This window comes from Ctenopharyngodon idella, chromosome 22, assembly GCF_019924925.1.
Source record: "Ctenopharyngodon idella isolate HZGC_01 chromosome 22, HZGC01, whole genome shotgun sequence".
Lineage (NCBI taxonomy): Eukaryota > Metazoa > Chordata > Actinopteri > Cypriniformes > Xenocyprididae > Ctenopharyngodon > Ctenopharyngodon idella.
The window spans coordinates 29,196,690-29,215,870 of NC_067241.1; the positions used below are offsets into that span (position 1 = coordinate 29,196,690).

At 37.8% G+C, this 19,181-nt stretch overlaps 1 protein-coding gene across 3 annotated transcripts in view; it reads right to left on the minus strand.

Moving 5' to 3' along the window:
• The window catches only part of pacsin1a (protein kinase C and casein kinase substrate in neurons 1a), a 68,867-nt gene that overhangs the window by 16,027 nt on the left and 33,659 nt on the right, over positions 1–19,181 (minus strand). For all 3 annotated transcript variants that reach the window (XM_051880555.1, XM_051880558.1, XM_051880557.1), the window contains exons 2-7: positions 11,292–11,412; positions 8,413–8,569; positions 6,498–6,733; positions 5,363–5,506; positions 1,984–2,159; positions 236–356 (exon numbers count right to left, since the gene is read on the minus strand). In XM_051880555.1, the coding sequence (XP_051736515.1) occupies positions 236–356; positions 1,984–2,159; positions 5,363–5,506; positions 6,498–6,733; positions 8,413–8,569; positions 11,292–11,351 (894 nt within the window). In that variant the 5' untranslated portion in view covers positions 11,352–11,412. The remainder of the gene's footprint in view (positions 1–235; positions 357–1,983; positions 2,160–5,362; positions 5,507–6,497; positions 6,734–8,412; positions 8,570–11,291; positions 11,413–19,181) is intronic.

Below are 19,181 nucleotides of genomic sequence, written 5' to 3' on the forward strand. Positions count from 1 at the left end.
AAAAAAATTAAAAGGTAACAAATTAAATCCTAATTGTTTTTTAAGAAATCAACATGAAAACTTATAGTTTTATAGAAAACTTATAGAGTGCAACTGGACCTTTGTCTTAAAGCCTTACTGGGATATTAGAGTTTGTGACAACTAACCCCGGTCTCTTGTACCCTATAAGAAAACCCAGAAACTGGAAAAGAGCACACAAATGTTAATACCGCTTTGTTCATTAAAATTTGTGTACCTCAAACTGGGGCCAGTTCATATGCATGCCAGGACCATGATTATTACTGAACCACTTGAGATCCTCTTGTGTGTTGGCAGCCAGAATGGTGCGTTCAAACTCACGGTACACTGAGGCATAGCTATAGCATGAAAAACACAAACACAAAAACAAAACTTAACATTAAGGCTCTGACAAATGCATTAAATCTAGACTACAGTTCAGCTAGACCAGGGGTTCCCAAATGTTTCCATTCCAGGACCCACCTAGACAAGTGTAATCTATCAGTTACGTAAATTATCCATCATGTCATTGCGTTCATAATCAGACATACCACTGTATAATCCACATATATATTTAATTTTAAGAAGATATGATTAAATTAACTTTTTTTTACAATGTAAATTAAATCAACACTGAACTTACTTAAGCTGGACAATGACACTATTTTCTTCTAGAGCTGCTGTACAGCCAAAACAAACCTTGTTGCATTATTTTCCTGTTCTCACTGTAAATGTAACACCTGTCAGCTGCTGATGCCATCATGTACCAGCAGATGGCAGCCTCTGTCTCTATAGACTGTTATTCCCAGACTCCATTTCCCAGAACCCACTGCTCATTATTAGTTTACTGGTTTCAGCTGTGTCTTGTTAATTATGTCATTACCTTGTCTGTTTAATGCCTTTTACCATGTATTCAGTATGAAGTCTTGTTCATTTGTTGTGGTTTGCATGTCTGTATTTACTCCATTTCTGAGCTTTTTGTATCTTGTTTCTCCTGTGTCTTGGTTTTTCAGTCTCATTATTTTATCTCTGGATTTCCCTGTTTTTGCCTGTGCCCTGAACATTATTTTTCTTTGGACTGCCCACTCTGTGTTTGACCATTTGCCTGTTTTGGACTGGATTGTGGATTACCCTCTAAATAAATACTGCATTTGGATCCTCAACCTTCAAGTCTCGGAGCAATTCATTACGGTAAAGCTGCTTTGAAACAATCTGTATTGTAAAAAGCACTATATAAATAAAGGTGACTTGACTTGAATATCTGCGCATACACCGCAGTGGTTCACGTTTGGAGCATTAGAGTATATGAAAAGTGTTCACAAAAGTTTGAAACGCTCACGCTGGTCTGGATATGAACTATGAGCCACGCTGCAAGTGTTGAACTCATTGCGGTATTCAGCACAGAAAACTCTCTCATGCTCGTTTCATGCTGAGAAATGCTTTTTACAGACATATTTTCCTGTTGGTAGGTAGTGAAATGCACGCATGGGAATGCGAAAAATGCATTCCTATGAACAAGTCTCTGAAAGACAACAGTGCTGGGTTGAACAGATGACAGAGTTGAATGTACAGACCTGAAACAGATTTTCATGACATTTGAATTCTTTGGTGTAATGCGAACAAGTTTCTTCTAGTAATATCGTGATTTCTATTTAATGTGCAGCCCTAGACTAAACTGTTTTTGTATGTGTGTGTGTGTCATTCACTGAAATGCTGCAGCCAAGCAACTTTGCACGACCCACCTTTTCCCACTCTGCAACCGACAGTTTGAAAACCCCTGAACTAGACAACTGTGATGCTTTCACTTCAGTGAACTGTTAAACATTTACACCGGATCACGATTCAGAATAAAGTGCTAGAAAACTCCAATTCTTGGAAGAATTTGATCATAAATGAGACCTCAACTTTTGTTTAGGTATCTCAGCAAAACCACAATTTTTTTTGTAAAATTAGTACAGACACACTGGATGTGTGTTTTACACTGACTTTTGGTTCTCGGTGAGGTTAAGGTGTCGTTTGATGTCCAGAAGAACCTCTTTGAGGAAGGTCAGTCGTTTGACCTCGTGCTGCTGGCATTGGTCAAACACCTGCTCCATGCATTCCATGTACTGTGGTGTGCACTTCGACAACTCGTCCAGAGACTTCTCGTACTTCTCTTTCGCCTGCAGTACACACACAAACACACATCATGACCCATGTCCTCTATTAAATAAGACTACAAAACAGCAATGTGAATTACAGTTTAGCAATGCTAAAGCAAATCACAAAAGCACCTCTAAACATGTCATTGCTGCACTCACACATCAAAATTTATTTAAGAACACATTTTTGTATTAACACCCATATTTAAGAACACATTTTTGTATTAACACCCATAATTTAAGAACATTATAGGACTGTAACATAATTCAATACAGTAATGTGAGAGAGAGAGTGTTTGTTATATCTTTAAATGTAATAACACTTCACATAAGAGTCACAGCTCATTTTAATGGCTCATGGTGTATACAGGTGCTGGTCGTATAATTAGAATATCATCAAAAAGTTGATTTATTTCACTAATTCCATTCAAAAAGTGAAACTTGTATATTATATTCCTTCATTACACACAGACTGATATATTTCAAATGTTTATTTCTTTTCATTTTGATGATTATAACTGACAACTAAGGAAAATCCCAAATTCAGTATCTCAGAAAATTAGAATATTGTGAAAAGGTTCAATATTGAAGACACCTGGTGCCACACTCTAATCAGCTAATTAACTCAAAACACCTGCAAAGGCCTTTAAATGGTCTCTCAGTCTAGTTCTGTAGGCTACACAATCATGGGGAAGACTGCTGACTTGACAGTTGTCCAAAAGACGACCATTGACACCTTGCACAAGGAGGGCAAGACGCGAAAGGTCATTGCAAAAGAGGCTGGCTATTCACAGAGCTCTGTGTCCAAGCACATTAATAGAGAGGCGAAGGGAAGGAAAAGATATGGTAGAAAAAAGTGTACAAGCAATAGGGATAACCGCACACTGGAGAGGATTGTGAAACAAAACCCATTCAAAAATGTGGGGGAGATTCACAAAAAGTGGACTGCAGCTGGAGTCAGTGCTTCAAGAACCACTACGCACAGACGTATGCAAGACATGGGTTTCAGCTGTCGCATTCCTTGTGTCAAGCCACTCTTGAACAACAGACAGCGTCAGAAGCGTCTCGCCTGGGCTAAAGACAAAAAGGACTGGACTGCTGCTGAGTGATGAAAGTAAATTTTGCATTTCCTTTGGAAATCAGGGTCCCAGAGTCTGGAGGAAGAGAGGAGAGGCACACAAGCCACGTTGCTTGAGGTCCAGTGTAAAGTTTCCACAGTCAGTGATGGTTTGGGGTGCCATGTCATCTGCTGGTGTTGATCCACTGTGTTTTCTGAGGTCCAAGGTCAACGCAGCCGTATACCAGGAAGTTTTAGAGCACTTCATGCTTCCTGCTGCTGACCAACTTTATGGAGATGCAGATTTAATTTTCCAACAGGACTTGGCACCTGCACACAGTGCTAAAGCTACCAGTACCTGGTTTAAGGACCATGGTATCCCTGTTCTTAATTGGCCAGCAAACTCGCCTGACCTTAACCCCATAGAAAATCTATGGGGTATTGTGAAGAGGAAGATGCGATATGCCAGACCCAACCATGCAGAAGAGCTGAAGGCCACTATCAGAGCAACCTGGGCTCTTATAACACCTGAGCAGTGCCACAGACTGATCGACTCCATGCCACGCCGCATTGCTGCAGTAATTCAGGCAAAAGGAGCCCCAACTAAGTATTGAGTGCTGTACATGCTCATACTTTTCATGTTCATACTTTTCAGTTGGCCAAGATTTCTAAAAATCCTTTCTTTGTATTGGTCTTAAGTAATATTCTAATTTTCTGAGATACTGAATTTGGGATTTTCCTTAGTTGTCAGTTATAATCATCAAAATTAAAAGAAATAAACATTTGAAATATATCAGTCTGTGTGTAATGAATGAATATAATATACAAGTTTCACTTTTTGAATGGAATTCGTGAAATAAATCAACTTTTTGATGATATTCTAATTATATGACCAGCACCTGTATATTACATTCATACTGAATATAAATGTCTCCCAGATCAATTGTGCTAACCAGATTCAGTTCTTTTTCAAATCTGAATATTACGTCTTTACTCAGTATAGTAGGTAGGACTGTTATATGTACACAAGCAGAACAAATCTGAGTAAATCATTTGTAAGAATTGTATAAATTACTCAATGTTACAATTTACAAAAGAAAACACAGGTATTCCTGCTGCTTATGTTTCATGCATTAGGCCAAATGTGTATTCAAAATACATATAAAACTGTAAAATGTCCGTGTGGTGGTATAGATTTAAACAAAAGTTAGATCCAGTTGCATGATTGTGCCGGAAATTTAGAATCACTCACAACGGGGTTTCTCTCACAAGTGACCGGGGAGCAGCAATTAATTCAGTTTATGTAATGTGTCAGGTTGATTTCAGATTAAATGAAATTATAACATTATGACATTATAATTTTTTTTACTTGCATGAAACCAGTTAAAGGGTTAGTTCACTAAAAAATGAAAATTCTGTCATTAATTACTCACCCTCATGTCATTCTACACCCATAAGACCTTCGTTCATCTTCGGAACACTTTGAAGCTTTACGAATCTTTTGTTTCGAATCAGAGTTCAGTAATCTGATTCAAAACAAAAGATTCATAAAGCTTCGAAGCTTCATGAAGCAGTGTTTTGAAATCGCCCATCACTATATATTGTTGAAAAGTCATTATTTTGTTTTGTTTTTTGGTGTACAAAAAGTATTCTCATCACTTTATAATATTAAGGTAGAACCACTGTACTCACATGAACAGTTTTAAATATGTCTTTTAGTACCTTTATGAATCTTGAGAGGCTCCGTGACATTGCTGGCAATGGAGGCCTCACTGAGCCATCAGATTTCATCAAAAATATCTTAATTTTTGTTCCAAAGATGAACGAAGGTCTTACAGGTGTAAAACGACATGAGGGTGAGTAATAAATGACATTATTTTCATTTTTGGGTGAACTAACCCAACTTTTATTTTTACTTTTTTTTATATTTCCACATAAAACATGCTATTTATGTGAAAAAAAAAAGAAAGAAAAAATTATATTTGCGTTTCCCGCAATTATAATTCCTGTGTAAATAAATTTATACTGCCTCGCATTAATATACCTATTAATGAAATATATTGCCATGAATTAAATGTTCTGTGAAACTTGTCTTTTGATTTGAGCTTAAAAGTGAATAGTACTTGAATTTGTTTCTTTATGTTTGTCATTTGGCTGTTTTCCGCACCTTCTGCACATCCTGTTTGCATTTCTCTGTCTTCTCATGGAGTTTCTTCTGCTGGTCTGGAGCGACAGAAGCATCTGCCTCACGGCCTGCAGCCAGTTTCTCCTCTTTACATGCCATGTGATAGGTCTTCTTTGCCGTTTCCATCTGCAGCCAGACATGCAACATTTTAACTAACTGCAATACTGCAACTAAATGAATGAAGCTTAGAGACTGGTTAGTTGAACTGACTGAAATTGTGGAACAGGTTTTTATAATAGTCAAGGTGGACACTGGAATGCTTCCACTAACAATTCAGTTCCTGTTATAATTTGCTTACTTGTTCTATAGCGTATGACTTTTTTTCCCCAATGAAACGCAAAAGGAAAAATGCTGTACATTGTACTGGTTGTTTTTGTACATGCAATTACAATGATTGAGACTGAGGCTTTAAATGCAAAAAGGATGCAAAAGCACCATAAAAGTACCATAAACGTAGTCTTCTATGTCTGAGTAGACTTAAATGTAGTCTTAAAACGTCTAAGTCTTCTAAAACCACTCAATAGTACTGTGTGAGAAACTGAATTACTGAAATTCTAGCTATTGTCTAGTCGTAGACAAAAAAATTATTTTGAGTCTGATCTTTTCAATTAATCAATTGTTCCAGTTCACGAACTGGTATGAATGATTTGTTTACAAATAAAACTGATCCGGTTTCTATAGTTTAAGTAACTGATTCAATAATCCAGTCATAGAAGTTATTAATAGCTCACTGAATGGGAAGATTATCAGTGAATAACAACAAAAATTTGAGACAATGCACAAAATCACACGACTCTAGAATACATAGTATATAGTTTATGGTGCTTTGCGTGCTTTTCTTTAAAGATTTAGTCCTCATTAATTGTAATTGCCTGTGAAAAAGCAAGTAGCACAGTCTTTATTATTTGTCCTTTTGTCTTTCACAGAAGAATGTCGTACTGACTTAGAAAGAGTGAGTAAATGTTCCTTTAAACATGGAAACATATATTAAGCATAATACTTCAGTTGAATTTTAGACTGCATTCATTGATGTGCACATTTAATATACATGCAATGGAAAGATACCATAAAGTGGCATTAACAGAGAATTTACATAATTAAAACCTTTTCTTTGTACCTCTTTGAGTTTCTTAGCCCAGGGTTTCTGGGCTTTCTTGAAGCCCTCTTCTGCCTCTTTGGTTTCCTTGAAGCCCCCTATTATCTGTCTGTGGTATGAGTCTTTCTGCCAGTTTTTCACCTTCTCAATGTCCTCGTTCATCAGACCGTTCTTCACCTCTTGATGAAGCTCACTCACTTTATCAGCCTCTGTCATCATAGCTAACCAGGCTCGCTCCACAGAACCGTACTGAGGCCCTGGCCACACACACAGACACACACGTGCATACAAATAAAACAGAGACATACAAAATCAGAAATGCATAGATCAATATATGGACTTATGGAGATACCTTTTATATTGCCATGGTTAGGGGTGGGCGATATACCGGTAGACACGATTAACCGGTAGAAATCAACCAGTAGAGATTTTGGACTATTGTCTCTATTGCGGTTACGCTCAGTAACTTTGCTGTGCTGAGTTGTCTCAAAAGCATTTGAAGGCATTTGAATGCCTTTTTTAAGCCTTGGGGTTTAAAAACAAGTGATTTTAAACAATTAAAGTGCAAAAGAGTAGCGAAGGGAACTCATTTCGGTATATGTGCGCATGCTGTCTGAAGATATTTCACTCAGAGATTCCGGAAAATACACTGATAATGTGACCCGGGATTGTTTGATTTTGGTTCATTCACACTGCCAGTGATATTCTGGAATCTGTGCGTGCGTTCACACACACCCCGTAAAGACACATGACATCAGGATGTGACGTGTAATGTCTCCACAGCATCTTAAGTTTGCTTATGATCTGTGATTTCGCTCTCTTGAGAAACCACGCTTGTGCATTTTTTTCTGATTCGATCATAACCTAGCGCAACTAGCTTACCATTTCACTAAGCTGGCGAATGAGCTCAGCTTCAGCGTCATCACTACGACACACCCCTTATGGCATTGGTCCCGCCTTTTGTTCACATAGGGTGCGTTCCGGGACTGATCCTGACAATGTTACTAGGTCCCCATCCCAGTATCAATCCCAGGATGTGTTTGCATTCACACAGATGGCACTCTAGCAATTTTATGGCAATTTTCTGGGATCAACGCTCTGTGTGAAAGGGGCTTGAGAGACAGTTTCTGAGCGCTGTCAGAGAGATGTGCGCACATGAAGCCACTGCTTTTGGCATCTTAGTGGGCTTGAATGGTTAAATACACATACTTGTGTGTCAAAATGCCCATCTTTATGAGTATCCTTGTAAACACAGTTGTTTATGTCTTAAATGAAAGTAACCCTTTAAGAAAGAAATTGCATGTGTACCAGTATATTGGATCTGTGCATTCGCTCTTAAAGTGACAACAGCCTAATAAACCTGCTGCCGTCTGTCATTAATGTTAATCAAACAACAAAAGAGAGAAAATCTCTCACTGCTCTTGACTGAATCACTTTTGTAACTTAAATAAGAATAAATGTATATGAATAAATTGTATTCACACAGTGAAGACTATACAGTGTTTTTTGTACATTTGATTACTTCTACTTCATTTGTCTTTGTTCTATTGTACTACTGCTTGTATTAGTTTCTTTGTTTTTTTCTTTCTTTCTTTGTTCTTATTTTTTACTTTGTTCTAGTTTACTTGTCCTAAGTAAGCTTTTTTTTTGTTTTTGTTTTTTGTTTTTTGTTTTTTTTTTAGGCTAGTAGCCTATTTTTGTGATATTGAAATTATAATTATTATTATGAAATTTCAGTGGTATCAAAATTGTTAATATCATAAATATCTTATTTAAAGCAAAAATAACTATATTGTGATATATATAGTTATTGTGAAATAATCGCCCCATCATATCGCCCTGGTTTACGTCACAATTTGGAAAAAAATAAAATAAAATAACTGCTTAAAAAATCTTGAGAGGACAAAGAAAGATGCTTTAGATTTATCTAACTGACCTTTCTCAATCAGTTGCCTCCACCTTTTGGACCATTCAGTGAGCTGTGCGCTGTAGGACTTCTCGATCTTGGCACGTTCCTGAAGGCAGTTCATAAGATCATTGCAAAGTCGATGGCCGTCGTCAATTCTCTTGACTGCACGCTTATAATTTCCCACCTAGAAGAAATCATATTTCATATCACATCATATTACATATAACTTGATATGCAATTCTGCTTATAAGTTTACATAGCCCATACAGAATCTGCAAGATTTTAAAAATAAATAAATAATAATAATAATAATATAAAAGGGATTATGAAAATTGCATTTAGTTATCAAACATAGTACCGCCCTGATTAAGTTATTCTACATACCAGATATGTGCATACCACTACTGTTAAAAAGATTCCTTAATGGGTCAGTACGACTCCTTAATGTTTTTGAAAGAAGTCTCTTATACTCGCCAAGAATTCATTTATTTGATATAGTAATATAATATAATATAATATAATATAATATAATATAATATATTATAACATAATATAATATAATAATTTTGACTTTTTACAGTACAGAACCATACAGTTTTCCCTGGTGCCTGCAGGTGGCGTAAGAAAGCAGAGAGGAATGAGTGCGGGTGGGAGAGGAGATGATATGAGGGGGGATGGGACTCATTGTTGTGCATGTGAAGTTATGCAATGACTGCCACAGCTTTGTGTCCATGTGCTGCTAGTGCTCTAATCCTGCGCTTCACTGCACTAACAATGACATCACAACTGCATACACGCATGCATACATGTCCAAGAAAGCTCAGCGAGGTTTAAAGAGACGGTTTAAAGGAATGAAAGATGCAACATGTCCACAGAGCCTTTATGTCTCCGGGAATTTATAAACAACACAGGTTATTTGAATGCCTTTTAAATTGACTGAAGTTGACAAAATGCTGAAAAATCAGCAGGTATATTGCACAAATATAGAGGGCAGTATATATTATTACACAGCTCTCTGAAATGCTTGATTCTGATTGGTTAGTAGCGACATTCCGTGGTCAGTTATTCCCTAATAACACTGTGCAACGATGCTCATCTGGGTATTTGAGGCTGGCACTTTTTCATGTCTCTCGTATCGCACCACGGACTGACAGGCTATCTCTCGTTTCGTTCAAATGCAGCTGGTGCAATCTTGTTTGTTATCGATTATATTTACTGTAAAATTAAACTGGAGGACTTCAGTATTAACGATTGGCATACGGTAATATTGAAAGTGTTTGTCTTGTTGCTAAAACGATTGTTTTGTACACTAATGGGCTAAGATAACATGTAGGTAAGAATTTAAAGTCGACATGAAATGGTAATTTCTTCCCTATTGTGACGTATATCCGAGTGAAACGGCTTCTGGAACAAGAACAAATGTAGGACGGGACTTGATTTTGTCCGTGGGGAACTGATTGGATGGTTGGATGGTTTGCTATTGGTGGATCTCATGTGAGTGACAGGTTGCCCCGCCCTCATCATCAGAGAAGAGAAGAGATGTCGCTGCAAGAGAGAGGGGCAGTTGTTTTGATTAAAGATTATGAGGACACATGAGTTTAAACAAATAATGATGTGCACGGATAAATCATTTGTAATAAACACTGCAATATTCCATAAAAAACAATAATTGTCAGTTTTGATTTCATGGTGACCTTAAAACGGTTTCTTCTCAAATTAATATTTCATGTCCCCGTCATTATTTATGCAGTGAAAAGTTGTGTAATTAGTGGTATGACTGTACATAACCCCTAAATGTTTTGTTTGAACTCAGCTCAAATCTGCTTACAAGGAACTGTTTTTTTTCACGGAAACTTTGCGTTTAATAAGCTAATCAAATATTTTAGCTCAGATCAATAGTTTGTGTCTAATTATTTACGGTTACACTTTATTTTAAGATGTCTTTGTTACAGCGTAATTATACATTTAAGTAATATTAATGAACAACAGGTACTTACCATAGGGTTAGGATTAGGGTTAGTTGCATGAAAATTATGCATAATTTACTGTTAGTAACTACATGTGACATATATAACAAGGACACTGTAAAATAAAGTGCTATCTTATTTACTTGTGTGGCAAGTAGCTTTGTAAAAAGTGGGACAATGTACGTACATCTAGATACAAACCCTGTTCAGGTTTTTTTCGTTAATAACTGCCTGGATGTATGTTATCCTTACGTAAGCTATATATTGCTCAAGATGGAGTAAGGGATATATACGAGTTTTTCATTCTTAACAACCTTTATAGTACAGTTCTCCTTCCAGGCAGGTTTTACCATAGTGCTTTATCCCATATACAGCTACACTGACCTTCACACAAGCTCTGAGTCAAATCAGCCTATAAATAAAAACTCATAGTAGCACACACTGACAGGGCTCTTCATTCAGAGTCAATCATACAGACACACAAAACTGGCACATCCAGTGCTTTCAGACTGCAGTCCGGATGCAGGTGCTGCTCAATGCAGGTGCGCTAATAACTCAATAGCCTGACTGGAAGTGGACCTTGTGCTGGAGTATCTACTTAAAACTGCTCAAACACTAACAAAAACACATAAAACACTAGGTCTGCGACACAATCTGAGCACTGACTGAATACTGACATAATACTGACATGATGTTAAGATTGTACTAGCTGCCAGACCCTCACAAAGGGTGATGTGAAGAGCTTTGGCAACAACACAGGGACAAACAGTGCCATCTAAATAGAGCTTATTGTGAGCATTCTGGCAGATGCTGATACTGTGAACACAACATCCCCCTGTTTTCCAACTATAGCTGGCTAAAACACAACACAACTATTGATCACCGGCTGAATAACTTAGCAGTGTAGCATTTAAAGGAAGGAAATGGTGGTCTTTGTACCTCCCAAAAGCTGTCCATGGCCTCATCAGCGACAGCGGATTCATCGTAAGAGCCAGACATCGTGCTGGGTGATGCGAAGCAAGACTGAACACGTCTGCAGAAAAGCGGACTTCCTCAAGGACTAAGAGAGAGAGAGAGACACACAGAGACATTGTTTGGACACCTAAGTCACACTCAAAATATGTATGAATGCCATTTCAATAGATAACTAAATATCAAACCAACTGGCATTTGTTTAAAAGAAAGCACAAGCACAATTTTCAAGCAAAACATATTCATAGTGAATGTGATGAACTACACCTGTGGTTACTCTGCTATGACACCTGTTTAAACTTAAGGAGAACTGACTTCCACTAAAAATAACCAATAGACCACATTTCTCCGACCTCATTTATAAAATGTTATGTAGAAACCATCCTACATTTGATTTAAGATCATTTCTCAAATGTGCGTACGTATGATTCAGCAGATGTGAAATCTATTTCTGCATTATCCACCTTTTTCCTGACAAGTCTACTGCATTTTAGATTATGGGAAGCACTTCCAGTTTGGAAAAGTTCCACTCAAAAACACTGAAACAAATCATTTCAAATCATAAGGTGGCACTACAAAAAATCCTTATCCATCAGTTTGACTAAATGAGCTTTAATATTTCCTTCATGTTCTCATATTCAGACTTCAAGAGAATAACATAAGACTTATTTTAATGTGACATGGTACAACAAGAATATCTGCGGCAAGAGCTCTTTCCAGTCGCTGCATTCTTTTTCTCCTGATTATTTTCTTTTTTTCTTTTGTATTCCATTGTAACAGTATGAAAAAAGACAACATATACTGCTCATTTGTGGTCTGCTCTTCTGATTTAATTTACAATTTTTCCCATTAATAATTCCCTGGAATGCACTAAGAATCTCTCGTTTTTCTCCCCAAATCCTCATGTCTATTTATTCCAGGATAATTTTCACACAGATGCTTTAAAATGTAATTGTCTCCCTTTTTCACTTAATCCCTGTTAGCAGTGCAATGTTTTTAAAGCAGTTAAATACAGTATTTATTGTCTGTCAAAATGACAGAAATCACTTTATGTTATTATCACTTAATGTTCCAGTTAATTTTTGATTGTCAACGTGTTACGTACATCAAACAGACATGTATTGCTACAGTGATGTATAACATGTCCATAATATTGCTGCGGAAATAATCGGGGGTTAAATTCTGGGGGTTAAAAAAAAAAAAAACTCCTATAGTCTTTAAGCACAGATGACACTGAGACATGCTGCTTTGAGAGTCTGCAACCTCTTTCTTCATTAATTTAACAGTGGGAAATTATATGAATGCACATAAAAATAAAATAAAATAAATGCATTCCACCAAGCTCCAAGATGGTATAAAAAACAAAAGATATGTTGACTATAACATAAATTATTCAATACTGATAACTATCAATTACAACAGAAAAATAGTTCAATCAAATTATTTTGAGTTATGAGTTATGTCTACGATGTTGAGCACTATTCGTGAGTTACTGCATATGTAGAGCGTTGTAAAACTGCCAATTATAAGGTTTCTCTGTTCCATTGGACTAAACCGTATTAGAGCTAAGCAATGAATCACACTTCTATTGTGCACAATTTTTTATTGTCACCCTAATTTTTATAAATTTTGTGCTAGCTACAATTCAGTATTATGGTGATGCTCTGTCGTAGCTCAAGATAAGAATACTTTATGAGCCTCAACATTGTCCATTTTGGGTTTATAGACAAATCAGATAGCAAGGAAATATGTTGGTGTTATTTAAAAAGAACTCGACACAAAATACTAAAGAACACTCTTAACTCGAAAACTGGAACAGAGTAACCATGTAATACCGACGAGAACAGACAATGAACTGAAAGAAACACAGAGCTTAAATGCAAACAAATCAACGAAATGAATGACAGGTGCACATGATAATCAAATCAATGAGAAACCATAGAAACTAACAGAAAACTAGGAAACAGAACTAAAACCCACCCAAAACAGACGTAAACACAGATTACCTGTTACATGTATCTTAACACACTTAAAAAAAAAAAAAAAAAGTACACTTTGTAATAATGTCAAATTAAAAGTTTTACCTTAATATACATTTTGAATAATTCTGTTTTAATAATCTTTTGTCATGCTCTAACATTGTACAGTTATTTGATGTATTAACTAACTATACTGAAACAAATGTACTATTTAATGTTGCATTTAAAGTTAATATATCTGAAATGTACTAAATTGCAACTTCATCATTACAAAAATGTGTAATTACAAATATACATGACATATGTTGCAATAAAAAATGACATTAAAAAAAATGAAAGTATACATTAGTTTGCTTGTCAGTTTTTTTTGTTTTTGTTTTTTTTTTTAAAGTTGCCAGCCAGCGGCAGCATTTTTGATCATTGTAACAAAACTTTCATATTTTGTTGTATGAATATCAAAAGAAAGAATAGAGACTCTGCTTTTAAACTAACAAAAAAATAAAAATAATAATATTCTAGCTTCATGCATCCTTTTTTTATCTTGAATGAGGGTTTCATAAAAAAAGACATTTTGAACAAAAAGTTGAGAAAATCGCATGTATAAACATTTATAAGCAATGCTTTTATCGCATGTTTCTTCTTCTTTGCCTGTGTTTTGATCTGGAGATTCTGTACTCTTTCAGAAGATGTGTAACAGTGCCCCCTACTGTATAACATTGAAAACATGGATTGCCAGAATATTTCGTCAATAGCGGGGAAAGAGTTAACCTTTTTTCTAAGACAAAATAAGTAATTATGAAATTACATATGAAGATGTACTCAAGTCTTACTTTAGTGTGTCAAAAAGCACTCTTAAGTTCAACTAATTTCATTTAATATAAATTTAAGCTATAGTACATTTTTATTTAAAAATAACATGCAATAAAGTGTCTGAAAACCTTACATTCAGTTTGCACCTAAGTATATTCTTTTAAAGTACATACATTTCCATAATAAGGACTCTTTTTAAAAGCATGCTAAAGTGTACTTCTTTTTACATGGGTTTGGCATATGCATATATCCAAAGTGAATTGGCATTTAAGGAAGGTATGCATTTTATCAGTGAATGACTTACTTGAAATCAAACCCATGACCTTGGCGAAGTGCTCCGCTGTTTTAGCTATAGAAACACTCACTGCTGACTAGATGTAAAAAAGGCTAGAAATGCTGCCACATTACTAATTAACACATTTTATTTACCGCAAATTGCTTATCACAGGGAAAACAAACAATCGTGGCATTGTCAAAACTAATTATAGTAAAGCAAAAATAAAGCAGAATCTTTGTGACCCACTCTACCACAATGTGGCTTCACAAACCTATAACTATATCTGAAGCCAATACACACAGATTCATAACACAGTAAACCTGGACCCATGAGCAATGGAAAAGTGAATATGGTTTAATGAGTCTTTAACCCAGTTTCTAAAACCCAGATTCGTTAAGCCCACAATGTCTGATGACACATATTGAGCACAGTAGAGGAAGCATAATGACACAGGCAGCTTGTAAGAGTCTTCAGGTTTTGCAGTTTTTTAGCTATTTTGTCCTCATGGCTATAATGGCCAATTTTCTGCCAAGACATTTTTTTTAAGATCGCGGATATTTCCTTTAAGCCTAAAACACAACACAATGCGATGTGTAGTACAAAATACGAGGAAAACACCTGTGAAAAATCAATATGGAAATTTCCTTTATGTAAACACTACTCTGTGCCCAATTTTTTTGGGAGCATTTTTTAGAAAGTATATGTATGATTTAATGGGATTTTCTGAGAAAGCTGTCTATTCCTTTTGAACAATGGGGCAACTGTACACTAAACAGACTGTATAAGACAATAAAGAGTTTACACAGAATAAATTCTTACATATTGAAGTTTATTTTGCTCAACCCACTGTGTCAAATTACCTTTTCTAGTTTTATCTCTACAAGTTTGCTCGTATGTCAAGCATGAAAATTCATTCTCAAAACAAAGTCTCACTAATTTGAATTAGGAATGCCCATGAATCATGTCCTGAAACCATATCCACTTCACAGTTCTCCTTCACAACACGTTGCATGACAGATATGATGATGCCAGAAGACTGACTCATTATATATCTCATTTATGGTTAACCAGTCGCCATTTAAACAGCATATCATAGAAACACAGAGGCGAAGCTGATATCAGCAATCTCTGTTCAGTGTCAGGACAACAGCTGGGTTTCAGTACAAGTGATATTACTAAAATTAATATTTAATGATTTGTGAACTGCGAGACAGTCAGCTCTCCTTTTATTCAGATTATGAGGAACAAATTATTGTGTCTCTGCTAGAGAAGTTTTGGGGAGTAATTCAATAAGAATTACTTACACCAAGAATTACACCAAGGACGATAATTACAAAGATAACTAAACTATAATGATTTAATAATCATTCTAGTCATTTGAGAATAGCGAAGTCCACATTAACAACACAGAAGAACAATATCATTGCAATGACTTTCAGAACAGATTTTTTTTCTCCAGCAGATGCCAATTAAAACATTGACGGCCAATCAATATCTATGCTGAATGCGTGGCACAATTCCCCATCTTGCAGGTCAGCTCTCGGTTGTGTAGGATGTAGCAGATGCTAGTCCACATATGTGCCTGGATATATGCCTGATTAAATCATTCTTCTCCATAATTTGATGAATTATTGCTGCTATGATAAACAGAAAAAGTAGACAAGCATCTCTTTTAAATAGCACAATATTAATTGCAGCAGATAATGCGATGATTTTGAGAAACAATAATGTGGCAAAAATCTATAATGTGGCAAATTTACACAGAAAGGAGGTGTGTTTGTATTGAAAGGAATTACAGTTACTTCATTTACATAAGCATGTCATAATGTTATACAAGAACTGATCCTTGCGAAAAAGAAGTACACTTTAGCATTCTTTTAAAAATTGAAACGTATGTCATGTGTTTAAATATATTAACTTTTGTAATGAAGTTGCAATTTAGTTCATTTAAAATATATTAATGTTAAAGGATTAGTTCACTTCAGAATTAAAATTTCCTGATAATTTACTCACCCCCATGTCATCCAAGATGTTTATGTCTTTCTTTCTTCAGTCGAAAAGAAATCAGGTTTTTTGAGGAAAACATTCGAGGATTTTTCTCCATATAGTGGACTTCACTGGGGTTCAACGGGTCGAAGGTCTAAATTGCAGTTTCCATGCAGCTTCAAAGGGCTCTACACGATCCCAGCTGAGGAAAAAGGGTCTTATCTAGCGAAACGATTGGCCATTTTCTAAAAAAAAAAATTACAAATATATGTACTTTTTAACCACAAATGCTCGTCTTGCACCGTTCTGCGATCCGCCAGAAGTTCACATGTGACGCAGGCGGAAGTAGGATGAAAATCTCATTTTCTCCTCCAACTTCAAAATCGTCTGACATCATTGCCGTTTGACTTAATCTTTGCACATTTGCATTGTATACACTGGATCGGTACTTTTGCCTACGTCACGAGTGACCTTTCCAACGTTATTACGTTATGCGTGCGCATCGCAGAGCAGTGCTTTATTCTTTTTAGAAAAAGACTGATCATTTCGCTAAACAAGACCCTTATTCCTTGTCTGGGATCGTGTAGAGCCCTTTGAAGCTGCATTAAAACTGCAATTTGGACCTTCAACCCATTGGACCCCTGTGAAGTCCACTACATGGAGAAAAATCCAGGAATGTTTTCCTCAAAAACCTTAATTTCTTTTCGACTAAAGAAAGAAAGACATAAACATCTTGGATGACATGGGGGTGAGTAAATTATCAGGAAATTTTAATTCTGAAGTGAACTAATCCTTTAAATCTAATATTGAATAACACAGTTAAAGTAGTGTAAGTACTTTATATGCGCTTTAGTATGTTAGTCAACATATCAGAATAAGTGTATTCTTTACAGAATGACAAAAGATTATTACAACACTATGACTTTAAGGTAAAACATTTAATTTGACATTACTACAAATCTTTTTAAAAGTGCACTTAAGTGTGTTAAGAAACGTTTCGGTTACGTATGTAACCCTCGTTCCCTGAAGGAGGGAACGGAGACGTACGTCAGTAGTGACCGACGAATTGGGATATCGCTAGAGAGCCCTATCAGCTTCGAGTGAACTACAACAGGCCAATGGAGTTGGCGTGCGATATTTGCATAATGCGCACAATCTAGTCCGCACTACAGCAAGAGTACAGCAACTGTGGCAACGGGACGTACGTCTCCGTTCCCTCCTTCAGGGAACGAGGGTTACATACGTAACCGAGATGTTCCCTTTCAGTTGGTCACGTTCGACGTATGTCAGTAGTGACCGACGAATTGGGATCCCAAATAAAGCGCCACAGTATGAACCCCTTCCAGTGCCCAGCGCAAGCTCAACCACCCGGCGCACCAGTGGGACGGGGAAGGGGGCGAGCTTACGCCGAGAGAGTCTACTGCTGTTCCGACATACCCACTAAGTAAACTAGACTACACTGGGGAAGCGAACCCGTAGGGGAGGAATTTACGTGGAGAGTACACATATGGACTGGCCGTGGGCAGTACGCATATGGAGTCCCTGGGATGGCTCCACCTGGGTAGGGGGAGACTCATCTGACAGGTGACAGCAGAGCTGGCTCTGCTAGGGAAAGACACGGGCTCGTCATAGGGAGTTGACCGTGGACAAATACACACATGGGACCACTCACGTGGAGGGGTCACGACATGTGGAACCCAGCCAAACGTCAACGTCGGTGACGGAGGTTTGGCCTGGCATCAGACACTCCGCAATGTCCGAGCCGAAGGGGGAGGCGGAGGAACTAGACAGGGTTCGCCAATCGGGGAACTCGACTGGAGTAAAAAGGATGCACATATCCGGCCCAGGGGGCGGGAGTGGCATTGCAAGCCGACACTAGAACGGGCTCTTCGCGTCTACCGGCTGGTGGAAGCGAGTACACGGGAAGATACCGGTTCTACACGAAGGCTATAGAATCTAGCGAACGTTTTAGGTGTCGCCCAGCCCGCAGCTCTACAGATATCTGCCAGCGAGGCACCGTGCGCCAGTGCCCAGGAAGAGGCCACTCCTCTGGTGGAGTGGGCTCTCAACCTGAGCGGGCAAGGCACGCCCTGGGACTCATACGCCAGGGCGATGGCGTCCACTATCCAGTGGGCCATCCTCTGCTTGGAGACAGCCTTTCCCTTCTGCTGGCCTCCGTAACAGACAAAAAGCTGATCTGAGGTCCTGAAGCTTTGCGTTCTGTCCACGTACAGGCGCAGAGCGTGGACGGGACAGAGCAAAGCTAGGGCTGGGTCTGCCTCCTCCGAAGGCAGCGCTTGCAGGTTCACTACCTGATCTCGAAAGGGAGTGGTAGGAACCTTGGGCACATATCCAGGCCGGGGTCCCAGGCCGGGGTCTCACCGAGCCCGAATTCCAGGCACGATTCGTCAACCGAAAATGCGTGCAGGTCCCCTACCCTCTTGAGCGAGGCCAATGCAACCAGGAAGACGGTCTTTAGGGACAGTACTTTTAACTCGACTGATTGCAAAGACTCGAAGGGACGACCCCGGAGAGATGTAAGAACCAGGGTCAAATCCCAAGAGGGTACAGAGGGGGGCCGGGGAGGATTCAGTCTCCTCGCCCCCCTCAAGAACCTGACGATCAGATCATGCTTCCCTAGCGATTTACCATCAACTGCATAGTGATGTGCGGCGATAGCGGCAACATACACCTTGAGGGTGGAGGAAGACAGCCTTCGCTCCAGGCCCTCTTGCAGAAAGGAAAGCACGGTTCTGACCGAACATGATCGGGGGTCCTCTCGCTCTGGTTGAGAGGAATACCATT